Consider the following 26,739-nt stretch of genomic DNA (forward strand, 5'->3'; position numbering starts at 1 on the left):
GTAAGAAAATATCAAAGAAATACCAAGGGAAAAAATTAAAATTAAAAATGAATAAAATGTATGGATGTAAAAAATTTTTAATTTACTTCGCTTTAACTAAATGCAGATCATAAAATTTGGAAGATATATTAACGATATCGTGTTTCGGTTATTTTCAATATTCTGAGAATCCCCTATGTCCTAGGGCGCGCGGAGGATAATATGAAACTTTTATCTTTCAAGCAATATTCATACATAAATTATACCTGCTACTTCTAGATTCTTCCAGATTTACCAGGACGTAGTTTTTAATAATAAATGAGCATTATGCACGGTATGCACACCGCGTGTTAATTCTGAAGGTGAAAAAAAAAAGAAACATGGAATGTTAGAGAAGTTCAATTAATTTCCTAGAAAAAACAAGCACCCACACAAGAAAACTATTTGTTTTAATATTAACAATCTAAACAAGAGAAACTGATTCTTGTATCGGTTCAGAGATTTTGGATATGAATTCTTGTTTAGTACTTTCTGATATAGTTGTTTTACATTCTTAATTACCGTATTTAAAGTAATTATTCAAGTCAAAACATCTAAAATTCATGTTTTTTAAAGTGTTTTTCACTGCAATGATTCACAAATGTTAATAGGCACCAGAAACGTAGAAACAAGAAGTCATTTTTAAAATTTACTTTTTCTAATGTTCTACTTTAAAGAGTAATTCCTCTTTTTTGTTTACTTTTTAAGATACATGCTAATTTGTTTATATTAATCTTAAAAAATAGAATGGGTTTATTGCCCAAAATTAATCACTTAATATAAAAATAAAATACAACTTAAGTTTTTCGTCTTTTTTTAAAAATTACAAAGAAAAGAATGCAGAATACTTATGTATGCATGATTTCATAAAAGCCAGCGCAAATAAAAAAGTAAACGAGTTTATTACAGTAGAAAATATATTTTATTTAATTCTTTAACACCTTTCAGCCTCTCTTGTTGTTTAAATGATGTGAGGCTTTTACTCTTCTATAAATAAAACATTTTTTCTTCTTTTTTAAGAAAGAATATTTATTTTAAGTAGCAGATTTTAAACAATGATCTCTCTGCTATATATGTTTTTATTTTTTTCAGCTAACAGCAAAGAAGTTTTACAGGAAAGACATCAGTAAGTTTACTCTTATTTCCTGTTATTAAAGTGCTTTTTTTTAATGAGCCATTTTAATCGACTCTGTCACGCAACTACTGAATTAAGTTTATTTTTTAAAAGTAGTTTATTTCGTTAATCCTGAAGTTATCCATCTAAAAAAGTCTGTAAAGTTACGTATGGTGTTGTCGAAAGAATTATACTTTTTTTTGCGACATCTTTAAACCAGTAAAGGTACTTTATAATCGCTTGTTTTTAACTTTCATTCGCGCATCGATTATTTGTGGATTAATTTCTGAAATGTCGTCTTCGTGTAGTGATCATAAAGTGGATAAAAATGAGCTGGTACTTATCATAAACTAAATTTCGATAATTCAGTAGATTATTTTTTTAAAAATTTTATTTATCCATTCTCTTCTTCATTTGTTTTTACAAGAAAGCATAAATTATAAAGAAGGAATTTTTTCAGTGTTTTTAAATGGATAAAACGGATGATAAATTTATTTTTTTGTCATGGTTTGTTTGAAATTTTGTTTATATGTGTGGGGAGAATAAATTTAAAAGAAAATAATATCCACTATGTGCACTCGTGTGCAAATTTTAAAGAATTTGCACATTATGTGAAATTCCTGGAAAAACTAGGGGCAGATCTTAATGAATTTTTTATTAATATACATTTATAGCAGAGAAGGAGATATACCATTCTGAAATCATTTTATGTACGCATGACTGTCAGTAAAGCTCATAGTACAGAGATGTCTAAAATCTGCATCGTGATATAGAACTGCAGATGAGTCTAATGTGAGGCGTGATCTTCTCTCAAAGCCAGGCAAGTTGCGCAGCGTGAAGGAATACTGGACAGGAGGCAGTTGGGGAGTCCTGTGGCAGTCAATCCCACTCCTGCAACAATTTAGGCTGCCCCGTGTCGTGAACTTAATCCCATTACGGGTCCCATTGGGCACTTCGTGGAGGTTCAACCTCGACTATTACCCTTCCAACGAACCAGCGCACCACCTGGATAAGACACCAGGCAGCACCGGTCGTCAAGTTGCTCCTGCCAGTCTCATGGGCGAGCCCGTCGCAGTGGGCCGTTACCCAGCAAACCGAGGGGAACTAGCCCTCCGGCTACGGTTCCACACCGCTAAGGACATGCCAGTCCCCGAGGCCGGCCAATAAGTGACCTTTCCCAGGGGCTTCAGAACCACCAAGTTCATAAATTTTATCCCCCTGGCCAAGACTGCCTAGGTACAAATCCTAGCCAGTAGCTTCGCAGAGTCCTCTACGTCGACCCCCGGGGGGATCCCACTCCTGCAGGAAGGCAGTTTTCAATTTGGGGAGGGTTCTCGGAGGAGGACAAACATAAGTTCCAGGAGGTCTGGCTGGCCAATCCATGTGCGGCGCATATCTTCTTCCAAATAACCGTCGATCAGCTGAGCCCTGTGTAGACTCGAATTCGTTCATTGATAGGAAAGCAGATCCAATTGTGCCCCTGAAAAGTCGATTACAGATTGCAGGCGTGTGTTACCGTCCAGTGTAATGCCTGCCAAAACATTATAATTCACCTCCGTATGGTACTTTTTACCTGCTGAGAGAGAGATGGTATTATATTTCAGAGTCTCCAGGTAAAGAATGCAGAGAATCCGTGTCCAGTTTGAATCTCGACTCATCTGTAGAGAACGTGATGCTCCACTGAAGTCTAGTCCAAGGCGCACATTGTCGGCCCCTTAGGGCGTTCTATTGTGTGTGACAGCGAACCGGACGCAAATACTGTCTTCTTGCCTACAATCCTTATCTGATGAAGCCTTCCGGCAAATGCACACCGTGAAAATCGATTCAACTGGCAGCATACAGTTCAAGTGACATCTGTGCAGCTATAGAAGTCCTGAGTCGCCTCGTTGAAAGTGCCAAAAACGATTCTCATATGTTGTTGTGGATCTCGATCGATGGTTTTGTTAAGCTTTTCTCGATATAGATCCATTGCTCTGAAATTGTTTCCTCAAGTTTCAGAGGATAGTGGCATTACTGTAGCCACCAGCGCCTGGAATTGGCTCTGGTTCCAACCTATCACAATTCTCCACCTCATTCCGTCATCCTTACGTTCGTGGCCACTAATGTTACCCCATACCTTATAAAATTTATCCAGCTGTTGAGAGAAACACGGCGAATGACGTGAAGAAGTGCGAGAACAAAAGACTCCAAAAACCCCTTGTTCGTTTGTTTCTCCTCCAGAATCACAGCTCTGAAAACACGCAAGTGTATTTTTACGTATTCGACTCGAATATTTGCATCATTCTTTGGCGGCATAGTTAGAACCTTTGGTTCAATACACGTCGTAAAGGTAGACATAATTTACAAATTCTCTTAATTTTGCACTCGAATGTAGTTAGATTTCATATCGATACTGAAATGGTATGCAATGCTCAAATGTTTTTCTCTCTCCTAACACGAATCTAGGCTTAACCTTTTGAAGACGGGATGGCCACTATAGTGGCCATAGAGTCCAATCTTTGAAAAGACGGGGTTGTCCACTTTAGTGGCCATGTCTTTTTCCTCCATTTTCCAGGCTGAAATGTGGGGTGAAATGTCAAATTTGACGTCCCTAGGGTTTTAACCACTTATCTCTTTCAAAGGTCTTCCTTTTGCGACATAGATGCACCCCTCTGAGAATCCATTAAACTACACACAAGAATCTTTGTTGCAAATAGGAGGTGATTTCTTAAAGGAGGGAAAGCATTTGGTTCAAGATTCCCCGTCCTTTGGTAGCTTTTACTGCTACCAACGCCCCGGCCTCAAACGGTTAATGATAGTTCATTTGCATTGAAAACTATACATTTTAGGTGTACTAATACATTTTAGGTGTTTTAAATTACTTAAATTTGAAGTTTAATGACATATTACATTTAAAGTATACCAAATATTTTCATTACAGCCAAATGATTCGGTTAGGTTTAGTTGAGAATAGGGATACCTCATGGGGGAAATTTAAGGCAGACTGGCTCGTAGTTACCGTACACTTGAGCCTCGGTTCCACGAAAGCCTCGGTTTGCTGTTCGAACCCAAGCCTCAGTTAGCCTCGGTTCGAACACAAGCCGAAATACCAACATTCAGTACTTTTTAACCGCTTATTCACTTCCTAGCAAAATGCATGCAGTACCTGAGGTTAAGCAGTTGACAAAATGTGCAAGGAATTGGTATACAGGATTTCCATATTTACAGGATGTTTCTATTTTGTTTTCTTCTAACTTTTTCTCCTTCATCTTGTTTTTCTTTTAATATGAATAAAATATTTTTATTGATATAAAGCATTTAGAATTTGTAGCTTTTTAATTTTCATCGGCATGCTTGTGTACTAATTAACCAGGGTAAAACGATCTTCGTTAGCATATCGTCAGAATATTCAAATATGTCTAGTAAAAGCGTTAGACTTAAAAGGTACGTTTGTGGAAATCCAAGTATACTCTTTTATCAGTTGATTTATGAGTTGCTAGAATTTATGACATTCCTGAAAATTAAGATTTTTGGATTTATTTATTTTCTTCTCTGTTTCTTGTACATAATAAAAAGGGAACTAAATAAAGGAATGAAAACAAGTAGTAAAACAAAAAAGTCCATTCTCGAAACTGTAGTCCATTCTCCTATTCAGACATATATGCGTAGATACGAAACGTGCCCCTGGTTTTGCGTGCTTTTTGACATTTCCCAGGAAAAGTAATGGCATAAACATCTTAATTACTCATAATGTAACTACGTTCTCATCGTCAATTTTGAAGAAATTTTTCAAAAAAATTTTATTACTTTAATTTAAAGCTTATAATTTTAGCTTCTAAAAACTATTTTAGTTTTGTCTCTCCGATGATTAGAAGTAGAGTTATTGCTTTTTTTGTTCTACACCATGAACCGGAAGTTGCTGTTTAAATGGCCGGAAGTTGATATTTAAGGGACACAGACTGCTCTAAACAAGAATATTTATTTGAATACTGTTGGCGATATTCAAAAGATGATTTTGAAATATATGTATTATTATTATGTGCTTGGAAGCTAGATTACTTTCGAAATTTCAGTATCATAATTGGCAAAATTTCCGTTTGTCTTTACATTCGATTTGATTACACTCTGATTTCGCGTGCTTGCTGTTATTCAGTATTATTTTTTTATCTCATTCTGCTTTGTTATTTTAACATTGCGATAAAAATATTTTCAGTTTATTATTGTAAACGTCGTAATGGGTCGGCGTGGAACTTTTCGTTCTAAAAAAACGGCGATTTGCTGGAAACAGATATACTGTGAAAGATTCTGCCAGTGAATTGAAACTAGGAAACAATAAAACATTTTCTGAAAATTATAATGAAGCTAATAATGCTGCTGGTAATAGAATATTCGATGTTGAAATTCTAAAATCTGTATTTTCTGCATTATCCTGTCCAATGTTTTTTCGAAACTCAAAACAATGAGAGTTTTAATAACGTATTATACCAAAACAAGTGTTTCTTGAGTTGGCAACATTGTGTCTTGGTTCCTATATAGGAGTAACGCAGTTTAATAATGGATTTTTGGGTATGTTAAAAATATTGGCAAAACTTAATATGAAACATGGATAATATACTGTGAAGGAATATAACTGCAATGATAAAACTCTGATTGTCAATTCAAAACGGCATTCTTTACATTTCTTAAAAATCAAAAGAAAAAAATTAAGAGCTTCTTTAAAGAAACCATCTTCTAAAATTGAGTTAACAGATGGTGTAATATACAAAACAGGGCAGTTTTAGCAATGTAATATATCAATTTCTAATATATTTTCTAAAGATAAAACTTTCAATTTGTTTTTTGAAAAACTTATTTTCGTCAACATTTCTAATACGAAAAACACCGTAACTTAAAATATTACTATAGCAATTTTATGATACTTCCCACAAACATTCTATAGAATATTGGGAATTAAATGGACTAAAAGGTTAGGTTTATATACACATTTAAGATTTTTGCAGACAATTTTGTAAATGAAGAGAGAAAAATTTCTCGAAAAATAGCTAGTGTATGTACTCAAACAGGTACATTTAATAAACATTTAACTTTATGACATAGATTTTAGTCCATTTAATTGCTCATGCTTTAATAAATGTAAGTGAAAAAAATAAAAGTAAAATATTGATAAATAATTTTGAGGAAACTAATCTCGTGATACTGAAATTTGAATACATTTTTGATCCAAAATGTGAGAAAAAAGTAAAAATTACACTTTAATTTAAAGGTATAGTAATATGTTCATAAATTGCTTTTATCATTTTAGGTAGCATTCTGCTACTTAACACCAAAAATGAGTTTATTTATACACTTTTTCAAAATTAGGGTATCGAACGTAGTCGGATACCTCAAGAGAGAAGAGAAATATTCCAAAGTGAAGCTTAAAGTTAGGCAAAATAGTAGTCTTGCGTTTAGCGTAGATTTTAATTAAAATTATATCGATTTCGAAGGCAAACAAGAACTTGCTGTCTAATTTCCTACTGTTGTTTCTAAAATCCATGGTAGATAATAATATAACAATCGGGGCACCTCATGAATTCTAGTTAATGGTAAGGGAAGATCTGTCAAAGGCCAAGGTCTTGGGCACACAGTTGGTGACATAGGATCCAAATTTTGACCGAGAACATCTCAAGAGACAGAATCTGAGCGTCTCTAACCCTTCTCCAGCCATCAACCTCATAGCAGACTCGTACCTTCATGTCAAAAAGCTCTTGACAAAACAACTATACTTTCATCGGATCCCACCTCGCAGCTAACTAATCCTATGAACCATCTTCGTTATCCACCTTATTGATGAAGGCAGCATACAATTTTATATCGTAATAAATATTTTAATATACTTTCTGCCGTGAAATATATGTCTTTATGTCAAACATATGTAATCATGTCTTAGCATTTTATCACAATTTTCGTGAAAAGTATTTTTTTTAAAATCCAAATGCAATTTATTAACGTATTACTTATTATCAGAAACCTTCTCCATATCATCATATTTAATATTTTATAAGATTCTTTGTGCATTTTCCATGCGAAAATTAAAATTACTCTCTTTTCTTTTATTTTTAGTCCTGAAAATGGCGACAGAGCAGCAGACTGTACACCCCTTGGAGCATCTCCTTTGTTGTCTGGGCATCGGCAAGACGACAGTCCATTGCTGCGAAAGAAATGCCCTGGTTAGTTATATTAAAAACATTAGACTATTTATTAGGCTCAAAATCATTCAATAATTGAATCCTCATATCATTAAAAGCAAACATAAAAATAATTAGGTTCGCTTTTAGCACTTTTTACTTCCTTGTATAAAGTAAAGTAAATATTTTCATTGCGAAAAATTTCGGATATCATGTTTCAACAAATTGCATTTTGATCACTCTCAGATCCATTTGAATGGTTTTTTCGCGTGACATCTATACGTACGGACAAAATAAAGGTTTATTTTTTTTTCAAAACGGATTGTAAAGTAGATTAAAAATGGATTCAGAAGAGTTTTTTTTCCCCTTCAGACATCGCGAAAAAGTCTCTAAGTACATATATTTGTATCTCACGTAACTCCAAAACGAGTAGCCTTAGAATGTTGACATCTTCTGTATGGTACTACAATACCATGTAGTTGTGCATCTTACTGTTTCCTTGCAATCGGCCTCACGAGACGCATATCTTGTCTCGGTGATCTCAGTACTTCTATTCTTATATATTGGTAAAATGCGCATTTTTTGTTTTAAAAGTTGTTGAATTATGTTGATCTTATGTTGTGATGAAGGATTTTATGCCTTTTTGCTTTTAACCCTTTCGCCGTCCTCTTCTGTCCGCGAAAATTTCCCCCCAGCGGCCGTCTGTTTTTCGCAGCGTGTAATGTTGTTTTCTCTGTACATCATAATGAATGTCAATGAATATTAAGTAAAATTATGAGTAAATAAAGCATAATGAAAAATTAATAATATCTCTGCTTATTTCGAACAGCAGAATAATTTGATAACATCTGATCCAGACGGTCCACTCCTCCCATTTTGCTGTTGTAATCTTTTACAATTATTGTTTTTTTTTACAGTTCTTTTCCGTGTTCCAACATCAATCATCGAGTTATTATGGACTCTCCTCATCAAACGTATATCTTTCTTGTCTTTCCAATTCACAACCTTATTTTTTCTCTTTTTCTGCTGAGTAGACGTTGAAGCCATCTCTCACTGTCTTGTATCTGATGTAAAATGGCGTGAATATTCATAAAACCCGGGGCATATTCAATTAGAAATAGAATGCCTGAGTAGTGCTGCCCTCTAGGAGGTAATAAAACAAAATCAAACAAGTAAACATTTAGAAAGCGTTTTAAACGTTTAAAAGTTTTAAAATGTATAGAAGAACTCCTGCATATATTAGTAAATATTGTAGTATTCCTGTCAGTTGGTATTTTGTAGTATATCTTGCAGTATTTATGACAGATTTCAAACTTCTGGGCATAGAGTTTATTGTTTTTGTAATATCTGCATCAATAGTCCTCCTTTCTTCTATCATTACTGCTTTCTGTTCGGTTTTTGTTTTAATATTGTGTCTTCGTATTCTAACCTTTGATGTTCTCCAAATGTGTTCTGTTTTGTTTAAACCTGATTACTGAGGTGGTGTTTTCAGAACTTGTGGACAATTATAAGACACCCAAAATGCAAATGTTGAGGGTCGTGTGCTTAGGATTGTTATCCTGATAAAAAAAAAAAATAACGTTGTTTCCAGTGCCCATATTTTTGGCGAATAATTTAAAATTATCTTTTGAAATACGTAAATAAAGAGCATGGTTCATTATGCCAGCAATAAATACTTAAATTATTTAATCCTGATGCTGACAAGCATCTCCCCTCGCATAGGAACATATCCACCGCCTTGCTTTCCTGTTGCATGCAAGGTCTTGGTATCAGATCCTTATTTTTTTATATGCCAATCGGAAGTAAAAATGTTAAATTTGCTTTATCTGCAAATAAGCCATGATTCCAATCCGCTTCGGGCTTATTTACCATTTATTTTAAGAAGAAAAGCCTAAGCTTTCTATTTTTTGTACTTCCAAAAATTTTTCTTCCAGCAGACTGCCCATGTAATCTAGCTGATCTGTGTACTCGTCGAACAGTTTCAAGTGAAATTGAAGTGGAAAAAATTTTAGGAAATTTTGTAGAAATCTTTACAACACTCAAACGTGGATTTTTTACTGATTTTCTATCTACAAATCTCTGATCACGTTGAATCACGTCGAGTCCCACTTTGCCGGATAACCTCTTCTTACTTTAATTTAGATCGGATTTACGTCTTTAAAGCATTTTATCACATACTACACCATAGAATGGGATAAATTTGCTAATTTAGCGATATCTCAAATCGAATTACCATCCTTATGATAAAAATGAACAATTTTCGAAGGCTGTTCGTTGTTTCCTTACAACTAAGAGACTTTTTTAAACATTAACTCTTTCTCATCGAGAGAGGGCAAAATCTCTATTCCCTAAACATCGAAAACGCCCGTATCTAAGAATTTCTCCTGGAATGCTTGTCCTTCCCCCATGACAAGTTGAATACTACCGCGCTAACAATAGCCTTACTTAAGTAAAGCGAGAACTTCTTTCTTGGACGCTTTCATACTGTGTGAAGTTCCCCCTTGCGACGGGAATGCAACTTCGGGCATCAAAAGCTAAACACTGACAGTAAACAAAGGAAAGAGAAGGTGCCATTAAAATAATATAACTACTTTTAGTACTTTCAAAAGAATTATTGACATGTGATTAAACAACACCTGAAAGCAATGATTAATGCAGTAACGTGATGGGGAAAGCACTGGGTAGGAAATTATTCAGGCGTTTCGGGCGTCCAGCCGATGTCTGAATGCTCGGGCGTTTGGGACGTTTTCGTTGCGAAAGAGTTAAATAAAATATACCAAAGTACGCAAGCGAGAAAAAAAAGCTAAGCAATGTTTTGAACACCACAAAAATGCAAAAATAGAAAAAAGGAGTAGACGATAATTTTATTTATGAAATTTTACGAAAATGTTTCGTGTACGTTCATTTTTGTGGCTTCTTTTATCTATGCCTCCTTATATTTTCAATTTTATAGCAAGAAAATAAGTTTAGTATTAAAAATTTAAAAAAAGTTTCGTTTTATTCAAAATCACATGGAGATAATATGAAGAAATATTGGACTTTATATCCGAATTCAATTCCGAGTTTCAGTGCTTTTTGTATAAATTCTTAAAGTTTGCGAACACTTTTGTGACACGATTGTCAACGAGAATTTTAAAGTTTCACCAGCGAAAATACTAAAGATCATTCTGAATGAAATAAAAGATTAATTAAAAATAACAGAATGATATCCTGAGCAAGCTCTCATTCTTGCAGCGTAAGAACCCGATATCTTAAAAAAAAGTTCAGTTATTAATTCTATAGGAACACAACGCATCATCCCGCATAGACAAAGCAGGATTTCAATAACAGATCGATGCATTCAACCAGGGTTTTGATTGAAATGGCTGCAATTACTGTTCAGGGTTAGAAATCAGGCAACTGTCATTACGTCTCTGTAATTGCAGTAATACACAATACATAAAGGCATAATTGTTAAACATCGATATTTCAGTTATATTGGATTCTAGCTTGTCATATCTGAGCTAAACTAAGCTTTGTTAAACAGCTTCATTCAGCATATTTTAGTCGACGTGATTGTTATGAATGTATATTGGAACATTTATTAAATATTTGGAATTAATATTATAGCGTTTATTAAGTATTTATATCAAATTTTCTGTCGCCTCCTCTTTTCAGATATGTTTTTATCTCGGGAAGATCCATATGCAGTAATGGAATTATCGTAATATGCAGGGTGTTTATAAAGTCCCGGACCCATTTTGATGTTTAATAACTCAAAAAATTATAAAGATATATTAAAATTAATAACATAAATGGTTAGACAGATTAAAAAAGTTTCATGACCCTTGTTAATGAACTTCCACGTGTGCCTTCCTCGTCGCACGGAGAATATCAAGTCGATATTCAATTTCACGCCAGGTACCGGCAAGCATGTCGGCATCCACATTTTTTTCATTCTGGCTTTTAGGTCATCCATGTTCACAGGTTTTCATTCTGGCTTTTAGGTCATCCATGTTCGACACTCTCTTCCTGTAAACGTTGTCCTTTACAAATCCCCAAAGGAAAAAGTCCAGCGGCGTTATATCAGGTGATCTGGGTGGCCAAGGAATTGGACCTCCTCGCCCAATGCATCTTCCTGTAAAATGGTCATTCAAAGAACTACCAACGATGGTACCCGTATGAGGTGGTGCACCATCTTGTTGCGAAAAGACATAAGGCTGAAGCTCTTCTAGTTGTGGAAATACGAAGTTGTCCAACATGTCTAAGTATACAACCGACGAGACCGTCTTTTCTGTAAAAAAGAAAGGCCCAATGACTCGGTCGTGCATTAGTCCACACCACACATTAACCTTTGGGGAGGAATCCCTTTGTGTCTCACGGTAATCATGGTGGCTTTTAGATCCCCATATGCGCACATTATGGCATATTAACAGAGAGAAAAAGGCAATAAATAAGCAGACGATGTCTGGAAAAGTACATACGTTTAGACTGGAAAATGAAATTATCTGAAATTAACCACAGGCGCAGAAGATATTTACAAAAGTAAATATATTCAAACCTGAAAAGGAAAATATTTAAGCTATTCTATCAATAAATGCCATAAGTTTGTTTATATCTTCCTTATTTTATGAGTTATTAAGCATCAAAATGGGTCCGGAACTTTATAAACACCCTGTATATAACAGGGTCAAATCTCAAGTGCAAAATACTGATAATTCACTCGTTCAAAAATGAAACACATATCGAAACTGTTGACTTGACTAGCTGATAAGCGCCCGCAAGTGTTTTTTGTTTGTTTGTTTGTTTTTTCTCCCCCAGTAGCGGGTACTTGCCTATAACGGCATCGGCCGCTACTAAGACCAGAAGCGGCGACCATTTTACTGTGGAGGCAACCTAACAGGCAGTTACCATAACCTCATATGAAAAGACAGACTATTCTACATGCATGCATTCTCCGGGATTCGAACCCGAGCCTTTTGGTATCGCAGTCAGGTTTCTCTAACCACCTAGCCACTATACCACGTGGGCGACCAACCGCAAATAAATGACAGACCTGTAAAACGCATAAAGTTCTGACGAGCGAAACGATTATCTATCAACGATCTTCCGTTTACACAAAACAAAGAATTTTTTTAGCCCAAAAGGGCAGTTCGCACAGAAGGGATATTAATTTCGCTTAAAAATTTTGCGCCGTCCATCGTGAAACAGCGTTTCACTTTTCAAATGGTTGCCACCAAATATTAGAGTCCTGCATTATATTTAAAGAAATTAAATAATGAAGAATCTGCATGAATGTATGCATATTCTCACATTGTGAAAAAACAATGGTGCCTAGAGGCATCACATTTTGAATAACATAGCCCTCCACTCGAATATGGGCATCTGGAAGCCCAAATTTGGAATTTAGAACTTGTTTTATTATCTATTATTGGTAAAAGTTTACAATTGGTTGCCTCTTGTTTTTTGCGATTCTTTTTGGACGCCAAGATCGGCGCCAGGAAGGCACAATCTCAAGATGCTCGCTACACAAAACCAGAATAAGAAGTCAAAGAATTGCACAAACTCTGTGTCCGTGTACACATCGATCTGTTTTCACTTAAAAAAACATCCTAGAATTGCACAAACTAGGCATTGCGCACTGCCCTAAATTTGTCTATGAACACATCAATCTATTTTCATTTAAATAAAATCAGGAAACTAAAACAAAGTTAAAACTATCATGGTAACCAGAAGTGAGGTTTCATCGCCAAAATTTAAAAAAAAAAAAAAATGTCGCTAATCGAAGGGGCACCCAATTCTACACTAGAACCCTATTGTTTTGTGAAATATATATGAGTTTTTTTATGAACAACCTCAACGATTTCAAAGCGAGCAATGGTAACAGTGTACGAAAAAAAAAAAATTTTATCTCCAGCGCGGGAATCTGTGTATCGAAAATTCTAAAGATATACTCTTTTTAAATATATTGTGATATTGCTTTTGAATTGAATTTTATGTTTTAAGCGTGAAAAACATGACATTTAATAAATAAAGGTAACACACAAAGCGTTAAAATAACGCCCTCTGGGGCGTAATCTAAAATCTGAAAGCTTTGATTTCTTTTTTTTTTTTTTTTTTTTAAATATATAGTTATATCCGTAAAAATAAGTGTACGGTTCTGCTTGTATTAGATGCTAAACCGTCTATCAAATTATTAGTTATTCTAAGCAAATGTATTCAGTATATTTCTAAAAATTCATAACTGTATATAGAGGTTTATATGTCCACTTAGTCGGGAACTGTTGCTATATTGATCACTTCATGTAGAATTAATGAGAAAAAGAAACGAAACGAGAAAAAATTTAATATTATTTATAATGTTAAACTCTGAAGAAAGGTACAAAAGCATTTTTTTTAAGTATAAACCATACTTAAAGACTCTTTACAGTATTTTATCCCAGAGTGCCTTCTGTGTGGGTAGGGGTAATTGAAAAGCACGTCCTCTTGGCAACCAGAAGGACTAAAGTTCGACTCCTGTCGAACGCAGTGCACATTTTTCGTGTTTCCTTGTTTCCGATTAACGTAATGACTGTACAGAGGCTGTTCACACATTTTTTAGACGATGTATATTGCATTCACTAAACTAAATTACATAAAATTCTTGTGTTTTTAATGTTCTATTTGACATTCCTTATTCTGAACTATCTTTCGACACCGCAATTTCCAGGATAACACTGCCTTTTGAAGTGGCAGAAGAGATTTCTATCCCATTCCTCCCGAACACCTTTCCAGAGTCCTGTTAGGGTTTTGGGACAACGTTTGGATAATGCAGTTTTTAAAAGCCCGATAGCACAAAAATCCATAGGTGACCCATCGGGAGCTTTAGTAGGGATATCAAGTGAAGGGTATGGCCTTGACACCAGTTTTTTGTTCCATTTCTTTTAGGAAATTTACAGTGGATTTGGATGTGTGACTGCTAGCTTTGTCCTGATGGAGTCTCACAGATGGATGACACTGTGGGTAAAGCGACGGTATTTCATTCAGAAAAATTGTAGATAAACTATGTTCCTGATAGTACTTGGAGTTAATCTTGACACTTTTTTGCACTCTCTTTATTTTTAACTTTCCATTATAAGAAAAACCAGCAACAATCATGAATCCCTTAGAAAAACTTTCTTTCGATTCTTTGAACCATGTACTTAAATTTTTGTATCCCCTTTTATGAAAATAAATGGTTTTTTGTTTGTTACAGTCATTTAAATACACCCATGCTTCATCTATTGTGACAATTGTTTTCCATTTTTATTTGGATAAGTGTTTCTTACATCGAATTCTGCAGCGTGTCCTGCGTTGAGCGAAAGGCTTTGGAAGAAGACGATGCACATTGCGTTTTTTCGCTTTCTTAAGATTTAAATCGACGTTTATCATTTTGTTTACAGTGGACACCGAGCATTTTAATGATTTTGCAACTGTCCTTTGACTAGGGGAATTTTCTTTTAACATTAAACAGCGCACCTTTGCATTAGTCGAAGATGTCCGTTCTTTCCTTGGATACTTGTTTGGAATTTTTGTCCCACTTGAGGCTCCAATTTGACGTTTCTTGTTGATGATATTACCTATCGACGCTTTAGATATCACAAAACCATGACTCTCACATCGTTTTTTGGATAAAGGAGTATGCATATTTCTCTTCGGAAAGAGAGTAAATGTAGCCTTCGAACCACTGCTTTGTTAAATTCGCTATTCTGAATAAAAACAAAACGTTCAAGCCACAGACGATAATTTTGACTTAAAAACATAGTACAATTGCAATTACTTCTTTTGCAGGAAACGATTTTTTATTACTGCTTACCAAATCGTCTAAAAAATGTGCGAATAGCCTCTGTATAACTGACCATTCTATTATGTTTAATCGTTTAATTTTTTCAGCCGTTTGAAGTAACTTATATTATAATTATCAGTAATAATTAAAACCCGAAACATTTCTTAAATGAGTTTTAATCAACTCTACCGTCATTTGTTTTAAATATTCAAAGTAGATGCAGCATGTTTAAAGTTTAAAAACATTTTATTATTAATTTTCTAATTCTGCAGTTGATTATCTTAGATCCATTTCAGTTCAAGTATTAAAATGCCTTTGCATTAGATTGAAGTGCGGCGCTTAAATTCCTTTTTGCATACTTTTGGTTTAAAAATGACTGAGATGTTTGTCGAAATATCATGGAAATTGCTTTTAACGGGAGTCTTCAAACAAGAGCGTTACTTCCATTGACACTCAGCGAATTAGGCTTCCGTAAAGGGTGGCTCAGCATTAGTCAATTCTCTCAAACCAGCATCAGACTAATGAAGCTGGACTGAAAAGGGAAGCCTGTTTAGAGTTAATTGAAGTCCACATAAATGCACAATGTAATCTCAGATATCCGTGTTGCCCACCGAAATCAAGCCTTTCAAGAGAATCCTTTAAAATGCATAGTGTCCAAATGTATTTAGTCAATTTACGAAACCAGTGAAGATGGGGCACAGAGTGAACAATTCATCGATCGAAAGTAATTTAAGCACGCGCTTATTATACTGTTCAACTTGAAGCAGAACTTTTTTGTTCCATATGGAAATTGGAACTAGAAAGAAATTTATAATTATTTCTTTTTTTTAAGACTTTTGATTATTCTTTGACCCAAAAAACTAAGAAGTATTCCTACCAAAATAAGTGATAAGTTTAAAAATGGAGGTACTTTACTGATTAATATTCTTTTTTCAATATATTTAAAAATTAAATTGGTGTTAAAATACTTTAAGAGGACTCGTAGACCTTAAAACCCATAAGATGTTCGAATAGGTGACTGTTGCAAAAATTGGGATAACTTATTTATTTTAAAAGCAATTACTACCAACTTTTTACAGCTGACTACATAATATAGCTGCTTTCTGAAATAGTCATCCGAAAGTTTGTGTTGCCACAAATGTTTTTATAATTTAATCCGCTTTGTGACAACATTTTTCGTCATGTTTCCAACTTGCGCGCACAGTTTAAAACATTCTGTTTCATAATTTAATTCCATATTTAATATATAGCTTTTATAACATTTGGAAACTACTGTGAACCTAAAATTCTAAAAATTTCATGTTAAATTTTTATTTTATTTTGAGTTGAGATTAAAAAATGTATTTTATTAAAAAAATTTGTAATGTTTTCGTCCATAAATTTTTTTCAGTATTAAAATATTCATCAGATCGTTGGTTCAGTTAGAAAATAGTGCTTATATAAAGACTTCCATCCAATTTCAAGTATGTACCATTAGCCATTTTTAAAATATCATGCGCGCAAGATGGAAACATGGCGAAATATTTTGTCACAAAGAGGATTAAATTACAAAAATATTTGTGGCAACACAAACTTTCTGGTTACTAGTTTCCAAAGCAGCTATATAATGTAGTCAGCTGTAAAACGTTGGAAGTAATTGCTTTTAAAACAAATAAAATATCCCAATTCTTGCAACAGTCACATATTCGAAGATCATGAGGAGTTTAAGGTGTATGAATCCCTTTAAGTTTTTAATATTTGAAACTGACCTCAGATCGTAGTATTATTTATATTTCAGTGACGATGGTCAGTGGTTCCTCCTTATTTAGCACTTTTTCTTATTACATTTTGTCAATTAAGTACATATGTTAGATAATTTATGAGTTAAGTTGAATAAATTATTATTTTGTGTAATTAATTACAATTTTTCCCTAAGAGAGTAGACTCCCGAAGATTATTAGTAATAATTAAAACCCGAAACATTTGTGAAACCAGTTTTAATAATAAGCTGTTTTCTCCTTCTTCGTCTTTATAAGCTATTTTTTCCTTCTTTCCAGCATGTCTTCGTGTTATAATGGTAGCACACTCGGAGCATATTCGAGAGCTCCAGGTTCGAATCCCGGAGAGGGCATTGCTCATTTTTCACAACCCCTGCTTCGAAATAACCTAATGACTCTACAGTGGCGCCTGAGCTGTTAGTTTAGTCATGATGGTAGTTATTTTTCGTTTGAGGTGGCGTTGTTTAACTAAAAATTTGCAAAACGCTTGCCTATTGACATCAGGAATTCTGTTGTGTTGTTCTTCTGTCAAGGAACAGCTTGTTACATAATAGTCTGGAGACTCCGTTTCGTCACAAGCAAAAATGTCTGTACTGTGATGGAAAATCGTTCAAAATATTGTGGGAAGGGTTCGTGTCCCGAAATAAAACGGGCAAGAAGTGGATTTGCAACAATTCTGTCCGTCTACATATGTTATGAAATAGTGCGTTCTCCTTCCTTTCTGGCTATTAACCCAGTCTTCTTGCCATTTGGCAGTAGTCCTTTGTCTTAAAGTCTTTTTAAGATAGGAAGTTGGTCATGGAACATTGATGCGCGGTATATTATTGCCTGTGGCTGCTTCCTTTGCTTTGCCATCAGCTAATTCATTTCCGTAGAGTCCTATATGAGCTTTGATCCACTTAACTAATAATTAGCGTATGCATGTTCTCTTAAATCTGTTACAGAGGCTCAGACAAGCGGATGGGTGAATATCCTCGGAGGGCGCTTTTGGTCAGTGGGACCGTCATCGGGATACACCGGGCGCTGGGTTTTGGCGCCCCGTGCGAGACCCTTGTATGGCCCTCAAGTTCGACAATAGATACTGGTGGGCGTGGAGCTACACCAATTAACCATATGGTTAAGGAGTGATGCCCACGTCCTCCTCCATATGTCGCATGCCTGCATTTCTGCAATAATTGGTGAAGGATGTTCAACGTTCGCAATGGCATACATTGAGGAGAGACTATCGGTATGTATAGTAGCTTTGTGGACATTGTTATCTATTAGATAACGAAGGGCTTGTGATATTGCTAGTGCTTCGCTCTGAAACACGCTATTTTGCATACTGAGGTGTCCTTGCCATTGATACACCAATAGTTCTGAGCGTCAACAAATGCACTACCCATTTTGCCATAAGATTCTTCATCCATCAGTATCGATTGATAAGTCATCTGATGAGGCTGTTTGTCCTTGGTCCTAAGCAAGATGGACTCCGGCGCCTTTTATTGCCCGATGAATGTGTAGGCGTGGTGTTCGATGTTCGTACTGATCTGTGAAAAATGTTTCATCATCAAAAGTTGCAGGGCATCTTAGCTGTCTGACTATTTGCTTAACTGCGTCTTCCTCTATGCATATAGGTAAGGGTAGAATGCCAGCTAGCACATTAATAGCTTCTGTGGATGTGGTACGATTAAAATTTTGTTTTGAAAATCTCGCCCACGGGAATAAATCACTTCTACTACTCCCCGAATAAGTCTTTAAGAATTGTGTTTTTCAACATTAAAAATATCTTTGAATTGAAATATTTCTAGCTTTTCATCTTTTTTTTTTCTAGCAGCTACTCTTTCAGACACTTACCTGTATAATCAACGCTCGTGTATTTGACATTTTATCTACTATTTCGATCAATTCCTTATTTTCCTTTTTACTTCCTTGTACGAAATAAAAAGGAAGTATTGTAATCGCGAAAAGTTTCAGGCAGCATATTTCAACGAAAATATCCCATTTTGACCTCTTTCAAATGCAATTTAACGATGTATTTCCTTGATATCTGTACGTAAGGACAGAATAAAACACTCTTTTCCTCCAAAAAATTATACAACTGCTTTAAAATGAATTCTGAAGAGAATTTTTCGTGGCGTCTGTACGAACGTATGTACGTACGTGCGTACCTACGTATCTCGCATAACTCAAAAACGAGTAGCCTCAGAACGTTGAAATTTTGTATATAGGACTGCTGTAACATGTAGATGTGCACCTCGTATTTTGGTTGCAATCGGCCGCACCAAACGTATATAAATATATTTATATATATATCCACTCTTACCCGGCTCAGTGATCTCAATTCCAAGAAATTTATCGTGGCGAAATTTATCATCAAGAATTTATCATGGCGCACTTCAGCTTGCGCGAAGAATAATTCAATTGTCGAAATTTTTAATTTATGGTAACCTATTTTCCTTTACCTTTTTTCATTGTGCTCGAGCGGGAAAAAAGTTTAATAAATCTTCTTTCAAAATAATTTTAACAAAATGCGTATTTTACATTTGGCCTTAGTATTGCTCACAACAAATATGCCTAATTTCAAAACGCGCTAATATATAAATTCACGTATATCTTGGGAAATTTTAAATAGAATACTCTAATTGTTTGTAAGTATGCTTAGAAATACATCTACTTGCAAAACTGGATGAATTTTTTCTAATTCAAAAAATATTTTCGAAAATATTATAATAATTACTAAAAAAATTCAAATTTTAAAAACGAATCTGAAAATGAGATTCGAATTTGATTTGGATTGAACCTAAATTTGGAACCGTAAAAGAAGGAATCACGAAATTTAATCCAAAAAGATTTATTAATAAAATATATGCCAAATTTAATTAACATTGGGAAATTAAAATTTTGAGAGCTAATTTTTTAAAAAACTGCTCTTGCGATTTTTATAAAACTTAGCTCTTTGGCGTAATTTGAGTCGTTGAATCGATATATGAAAAAAAAATAGGTATGTCGTTTCAAACAAGTCCGGTTTTGTTTAAAAATACCTAGGTTAGAACAATGTTACATATAAATCTAATATATAACCTAAGGTGAGCTTTCGAGATCTGAAAAACACAAGTTGGTGAATCGGCTCAGTAGAACGCGATATATAGATCTGTCTCCTTTTTTATGCGTTTCCCTAGCTGATAATTTTTAATTTTAATCACTAACGTTTCAGGAAACCAAAAGAATAATCAACAATGTATTTAGATAATCCTCTCAATTAAGGGGGCTCATACACCTTAAAACCCTTATGATCTTCGAATATGTGACTGTTGCAAGAATTGAGGTAATTTATTTTAAAAGCAATTATTTCCACCTTTTTATGGCTCACTACATAATATAGCTGCCTTCTGAAATCGTAATCAGAAAGTTTGTGTTGCCACAAATATTTCTACAATTTAATCCGCTTTGTGACAAACATTTTCGTCATGTTTCCACCTTGCGCGCACAGTTTAAAGTTATCTGTTGCATTATTTAATTCCATAGTTTATATATAGCTTTTATAGCATTTGGAAACTACCGTAAACCAAAAAAACTGAGAATCTCATGTTAAATTTTTATTTCATTTGGAGTTGAGTTTATAAAATGTATTTTATTAAAAATATCTGTAATATTTTGGTGCATAAAATTTTTTAATATTAAAATATTCATCATATTTTTGGTTCAGTTAGAAAATGGTGCCCATATAAAGAATTCCATCCAATTTCAAGTATGTACCATTAGCCATTTTTAAAATATCATGCGCGCGAGGTGGAAAAAAGACGAAACATTTTGTCACAAACCTGATTAAATTACAAAAAAAGTTTGGCTACACAAACTTTCTGGTTACTAGTTTCCAAAGCAGCTGTATTATGTAGTGAGCTGTAAAAAGTTGGAGGTTATTTCTTTTAAAATAAATAAAATATATCAATTCTTGCAACGGTCACATAATTCGAAGCTCATAAGGTGTTTAAGGTGTATGAGTTCCCTTAATCTTCCTAACTTTCTTTTATCATATTAACTTGTCAGAATTGTGAATTAGTTTCTGTGGAGTACTTTCAAATTCAACTAAATCTGTCTACTATCGATTATGATTTGAATTCCAGCTTCTTCTGATTCTCACACTCGCGTTATGTATGTAAAATTTTATTTCTCAGATTTGCAATATCTTTCTCTTTCATTTGGCTTAGAACAATACTCTACTTGAACTTTATGGTAATGTTCGTTCATTTTATTTAGCCTCTGATAACGGTGCCTCCATAACAGCTACAGAATGCTTTTTTAAAAGGAGGTACCGTATTAGGAACTGAGTTAGCAAGGCAGCCTTCGTATTCGCTGTGCTTAATGCTGTGACATATGCGTAAAAAATATTTAAATAAGTTCTTTCTTCGTGATAATATTACATTAAAAGGCATCGAACATTCGCTGTGCTCGAGTCATGAAAACATCTTCATAAGTAAAGGAACGCCTCAGTAACAGGTACTTCTCCTAGTACTGTGCAGAAAAACATGCTTCTGAATTTGAAAAACAGCTGTCTTTTGAAACGAAATTTTTTTTATGATATGCATCATTTCCTCAATTCATAAAAGGTGTTCAATTCCTTTATTAAATTTTCTTTAAAAGGTTCTAAAAAGAATCTCTGTGTCTTTTTCCCACAAAACAGAGCCGTAACTGAAACGCTACATTAAATAATGTGTAAAACGGAAATATATATAATCGGCACTTGAAATTAAAAAAGAATAAAGGAAATAATAGCGCTTAGGCCGCCCAGACGATATAGTGATTTGAGGAGCCGCCTGCGAGACCCATGGAGGTAGGAAGTAAGATGGAGTCGCCCTAAACAAGTTTCTCCGTACCCTGCTCTGAAGCACCGGCGATCCCTACGTGGTGACCAAAACATTGGGTCCATTTACCATTGAGTTCTATGGGATTTGACGCGTTCGGGTGTAAATATTTTGTAATTACGTCGCAAATATACATATAAATGTATATATTTTCTTCTTCTACAACACTTCAGAGTCCTAAGTATGTGAAAACAACATATTTTTAAACAACATTTCATTCTGAACGGAATTAAATGCTATACTTTTTACAGGACAGTTTTCTCAGAATGGTTTAATTTGAATGAAATATTTTCACAAGTTTTCGTTAATTACATTAGAAAAAAAAATTAAGGTAATTCGATTTTATTCGGTTAAGGTAGAAAAATTAAGATCAAAGTTTATTGTATTATTAATATTAAAATTATGTATTATTTCTTTTCTATTTATAGAGCTTCTTCCTAAAATACTTTCTTAAATATGACATGATTTTTTGGCTTTTTTTAAATCGAAAAATGTAAGTCAATTTATAATTAATGCTCTATTCGGTTCATTTTAAATTAGAGAATTATTAGGAATTAGCGAAATATTTTAAATAAGTATTTCGCTAATTCCTAATAATTAAATAGGTATTTAATAGTATTTGACTTTCTCTGAACATTTCTGAAACGCAATAAAAAAGATTTTTTTTTTTTTTTTTTTAAGTATTATTTAAAACTTGTAACTGAGATATTATAAAATGTAAAGGGAATAATTCTTTTAATTATACTTATCAGATTTTTTTTTACCCTTCATTTCAACAATACATATTCCAAAACTCTTTATTACGTTCTTAAGTGCGCATCTCATAGCATTTGCTTTACAATACCTTTTAACAGATTGCTTTCCAATACGAACAATTCTTGCTTAAATAGTTTTATAACGTATTTGTCAACAGGATTTCAATTTATGTTTACAATTCAATATTAAGGTTATTATATATTTAGATAACATTTATAATCATTATAAATTAGATACATTTAATCATTAGATTTCTTCACAGTACTTTCACAGTTGTTTATAAGTGAATAAATTCTTCATTTCAAATACATTTATAAATAATTTAATGAATATTTAAGTATTTTGTCAAAGGCAGATACATGCTTTTTGCAAGCACATGCATAAATGCCCATACATATTTCCTATTTATCATTTCCGGCATGTGCAAATCTTTAATTTCTGTGCATTCACTATATTTTTCGTGTAAAGTAATTTACACTAATTTAGCATACACCCGAAAGTTTTACATAAAAAATATATATGAATATAATTTGAATGAAAATTATAAGTATTATTTTTAATACCCACTCAAAGGTCAGTTTTTCTTCAAAATTCCTCCACGATGGCATCTCTCTCTTTAGGCAGATAGCCCTTGCATGCGTTACTCTATTTAATAAAAACTTAATCTGATATTTTAACATACATAATTTTATATTTACATTTAGCCATCAAGTTTCAAACTTTTCAAATCTTCTAGAAAATAAATTTTGGCAGATCTCTTTTAGCAATTTTCTTAAAATCTATATTTTTGTAGTGCAACTGCTTAGAATTTTATAAAACAAATTCATAATCAAAATCGCTGTTGTTAGTTATCGAAAAATAACCAAGATGTGATTTTTGCGTAAATGTCAGTAAACTATACAAATTGCTATTATCCATTACACTATGAATGTTTCTTTCATGCGAGAGTGTCCCTTTTCCGATTTCTATGGAACTGTCGTGTGTCGAAATACTATCAAAATCTTGTCAAGCGAGCTTCTGAATGTAAAGAAAGAACACCCCGTCTGGTAACCCAAGCTTCAAAGCAGTGCTTCACTTCTAGCGCGGAATGGCCCCTCCTCCCTTTCCTACCTCCATGGCGAGACCGAAGGGCTCAGATTCGAATTCCGGAGAAGGCGTAGATGTACATTGTTCTGTTCCTCTCCTAGGAGGTAACGATGGCTTTAAAAGCCACATCTGGCATTAGAAGTGGCGAAAGCCTAAAATGGTTAGTGCCCGTCATTAAAAAAATAATAATAATGCTTGGAAATTATGATATATACAGAGGCTGTTCGGACATTTTTAGACGATTTTGGTAAGCGGTAATAAAAAATCGTTTCCTGCAAAAGAAGTAATTGCCATTGTACTATGTTTTTAAAAGTCAAAATTATCAACTGTGGCTTGAAAGTTTTGTTTTTATTCAAAATGGCGAATTTAACAAACCGGTTCGAAGGCTACATTTACGCTCTTTCCGAAGAGAAATATGCATACTCCGTTATCCAAAAACGATGTGAGAGTCATGGTTTTGTGATATCTAAAACTTCGATAGGTAATATCATCAACACGAAAGGAAAAAGTCAAATTGGAGCCTCAAGTGGGACAAAAATTCCAAACAAGTATCCATCTTCGACTGTTGCAAAGGTACGTTGTTGAATGTTAAAAGAAAATACCCTAATCATAGGACAGTTGCAAAATCATTAAAATGCTCTGTCCACTCTAAACAAAATGATAAATGTTGATTTAAATCTTAAGAAAGCGAGAAAACGCAATGTGCATCGTCTTCTTCCAAAGCATATCGCTCAACGCAGGTCACGCTGCAGAATTCTATATGAGAAACACTTATCCAAAGAATAATGGAAAACAATTGTCACAATAGATGAAGCATGGGTGTATTTAAATGACTGTAACAAAAAAGAGCCATTTATTATCATAAAAGGGGAGAAAAGAATTTAAGTACGTGGTTCAAAGAATCGAGAGAAAGTTTTTCTAAGGGATTCATGATTGTTGCTGGTTTTTCTTATAATGGCAAGTTAAAAATAAAGAGAGTGCAAAGAAATGTCAAGATTAACTCCAAATACTATCAGAAACAAATTTTATCGCCAATTGTTCTGAATGAAATACCATAGTTTTACCCACAGTGCTATCCATCTGTTAGACTCCATCAGGACAAAGCTAGCAGTCACACATCAAAATCCACTGTAAATTTCCTAAAAGAAATGGAACAAAAAACTGGTATCAAGGGCACTGATATACCTGCTAAATTTCTCGATGTGTCACCTATGGATTTTTGTGCTTTCGGACTTTTAAAAACTGCATTATCCAAACGTTGTCCCAAAACCCTAACAGGACTCTGGAAAACTGTTCGGGAGGAATAGGATAGAATATCTTTTCTGCCACTTCAAAAGACATTATTATCCTGGAAATTGCGATGTCGAAAGATCGTTCAGAATAAGGGATGTCAAATAGAACATTTAAAACACAAGAATTTTATGTAATTTAGTTTTTTGAATACAATATACATCGTCTAAAAAATGTGTGAACAGCCTCTGTAGTCCATAAATAATATCTTTTACCAGCATGATAAATGTTACCTTATGAATATTTAAGCGTCTTGCTGGTTTGTACTTATATATTTACTAACCAAATAGTGTCTTTGTTGCTATTAAGTTTAACAGAATTATTAAATTGTACATAAAAGTTCATATAGTTGAAATGTTGCAACAAAAATTAATAAATGAATATTAAATTGAAATATATTATTCTATTGAATTTTACATGGCAATGATGCTCAAAATGCTTTTAAAACACAACATCTTTTCATCTGTTTATTTCACAGAATAATATACTTTCTAATATAATAGTATCCGTTCCATTAAAATAAGAAATCGAATGCATATTTTTTACATTCACATGACATGAACTATATGCCATTCTTTATGACAGTGCCCTCTTTTTGCATGAGTGGAAAGCCTTTGATGTTGTCTTATCCCCGTGGGACTCTTTTCATGGTAGCGACGTTGACAAGTGGATATCTGCACCTTTATACCCCGAAATTTTTCAGTGACATCTTCGGGATTGGAATGTTCTCGAGAAGAATCTCACAATGGCTTTTATGAAAGCACACGAGCACCTTGAATTATGACTTGGCCTTGGAAAAAGATTGCTTTGGGGGCTCTAAAATTTGGCTTGGTGAACCTAGTCTTGCAGTTCGGAGATATATCAAAACAGAATCGCATTTTCAGACATTTACACAGGATATATTTTATTTTTAGTGGAGTTTCATGAGGTTTGTTAGATTTAACTTTCAGATGCAAGGCATCTTAAGTAAATTATCGCAAATTCCGTTATCCACATTTAATGTGTAGCCATGATTTTCGTCATAGTTCCCGAAAAAACTCGTCCCAATAATAGCAAAAATATGTAACATTTATCTGTGTCATATGCATTTCTGTGCTATTAGAAATAGCTAAAGTAATTATTTGTTCATAACATAAACCTTTTTGGTTCTTAAAATGCAGTTTTAGAAAGAAAATAATATAAAAAAGAAATATAAGTTATTTCTCCCACCTTCTTAGAGTGCCTTCGTGGTGTAGTGGTTCTGCACGCTGGGAAGGTATCCCAGAGGTCTGTGGTTCGATTCCCGGCGAAGGTGGTTGCTAATTTTTCATCTCTCCGCCTTTTCCAATTAAACGAATGTCTCTACAGTGGCAACCGAACTAAAAGGGTGTTTGATGATGATTCTCCTCACCCAGGATTTGGCAATTGGCTTCCCTAAAAAACACCAGTCGCCCTTTAAAACGTGGAGCGTATAAGGTATTTCTCCCGCCTTCATAGCTTGCCTTCGTGGTGTAGGGCTTATGCACGCTGGGCCGGTATTCTAGAAGTCCGTGGTTCGATTCTCTGCGAAGGCGATTGTTCATTTTTCATGTCTCCTGCTTCGAAATAACCGAATGCCTCTACAGAAAATAATACTAAATATTAACTGATTACCTAGTATAATTAGTTTTGTTTATTTATTAGTTGTAGGGTTACTAGGTATAACCTTATACTTTATTTCAAGTAATAGAACTTTATACTCTATTTCAAGTAATAGAACCTTATACTCTATTTCAAAATAATATACGAGTTATTAATTCTCTAATAATACATTTGGAACTAATGCAAATTAGAAACTAATATACAAACTCTCTAATTTCATCATTTTAACTTCTAACTAATATCGATATTCTACTAGTAAAGAGCACAGTGAGGAATTTATACATCTAAGGATAATATTGATATATTAATTATAGCAGGTATCTGA

The 26,739-nt window shown here is 34.0% G+C and overlaps 1 protein-coding gene across 2 annotated transcripts in view; it reads left to right on the forward strand.

Annotated features, from left to right (window-relative positions):
• The window catches only part of LOC118182638 (hemicentin-2-like), a 941,057-nt gene that overhangs the window by 856,967 nt on the left and 57,351 nt on the right, over nt 1–26,739 (forward strand). For both annotated transcript variants that reach the window (XM_085816506.1, XM_085816507.1), the window contains exons 12-13: nt 1,111–1,144; nt 7,214–7,320. In XM_085816506.1, the coding sequence (XP_085672632.1) occupies nt 1,111–1,144; nt 7,214–7,320 (141 nt within the window). The remainder of the gene's footprint in view (nt 1–1,110; nt 1,145–7,213; nt 7,321–26,739) is intronic.

The sequence above is a fragment of the Stegodyphus dumicola genome, chromosome 5, assembly GCF_044657685.1.
Source record: "Stegodyphus dumicola isolate Sdum_Otavi_A_Nest chromosome 5, ASM4465768v1".
NCBI classification, from domain to species: Eukaryota; Metazoa; Arthropoda; class Arachnida; order Araneae; family Eresidae; genus Stegodyphus; species Stegodyphus dumicola.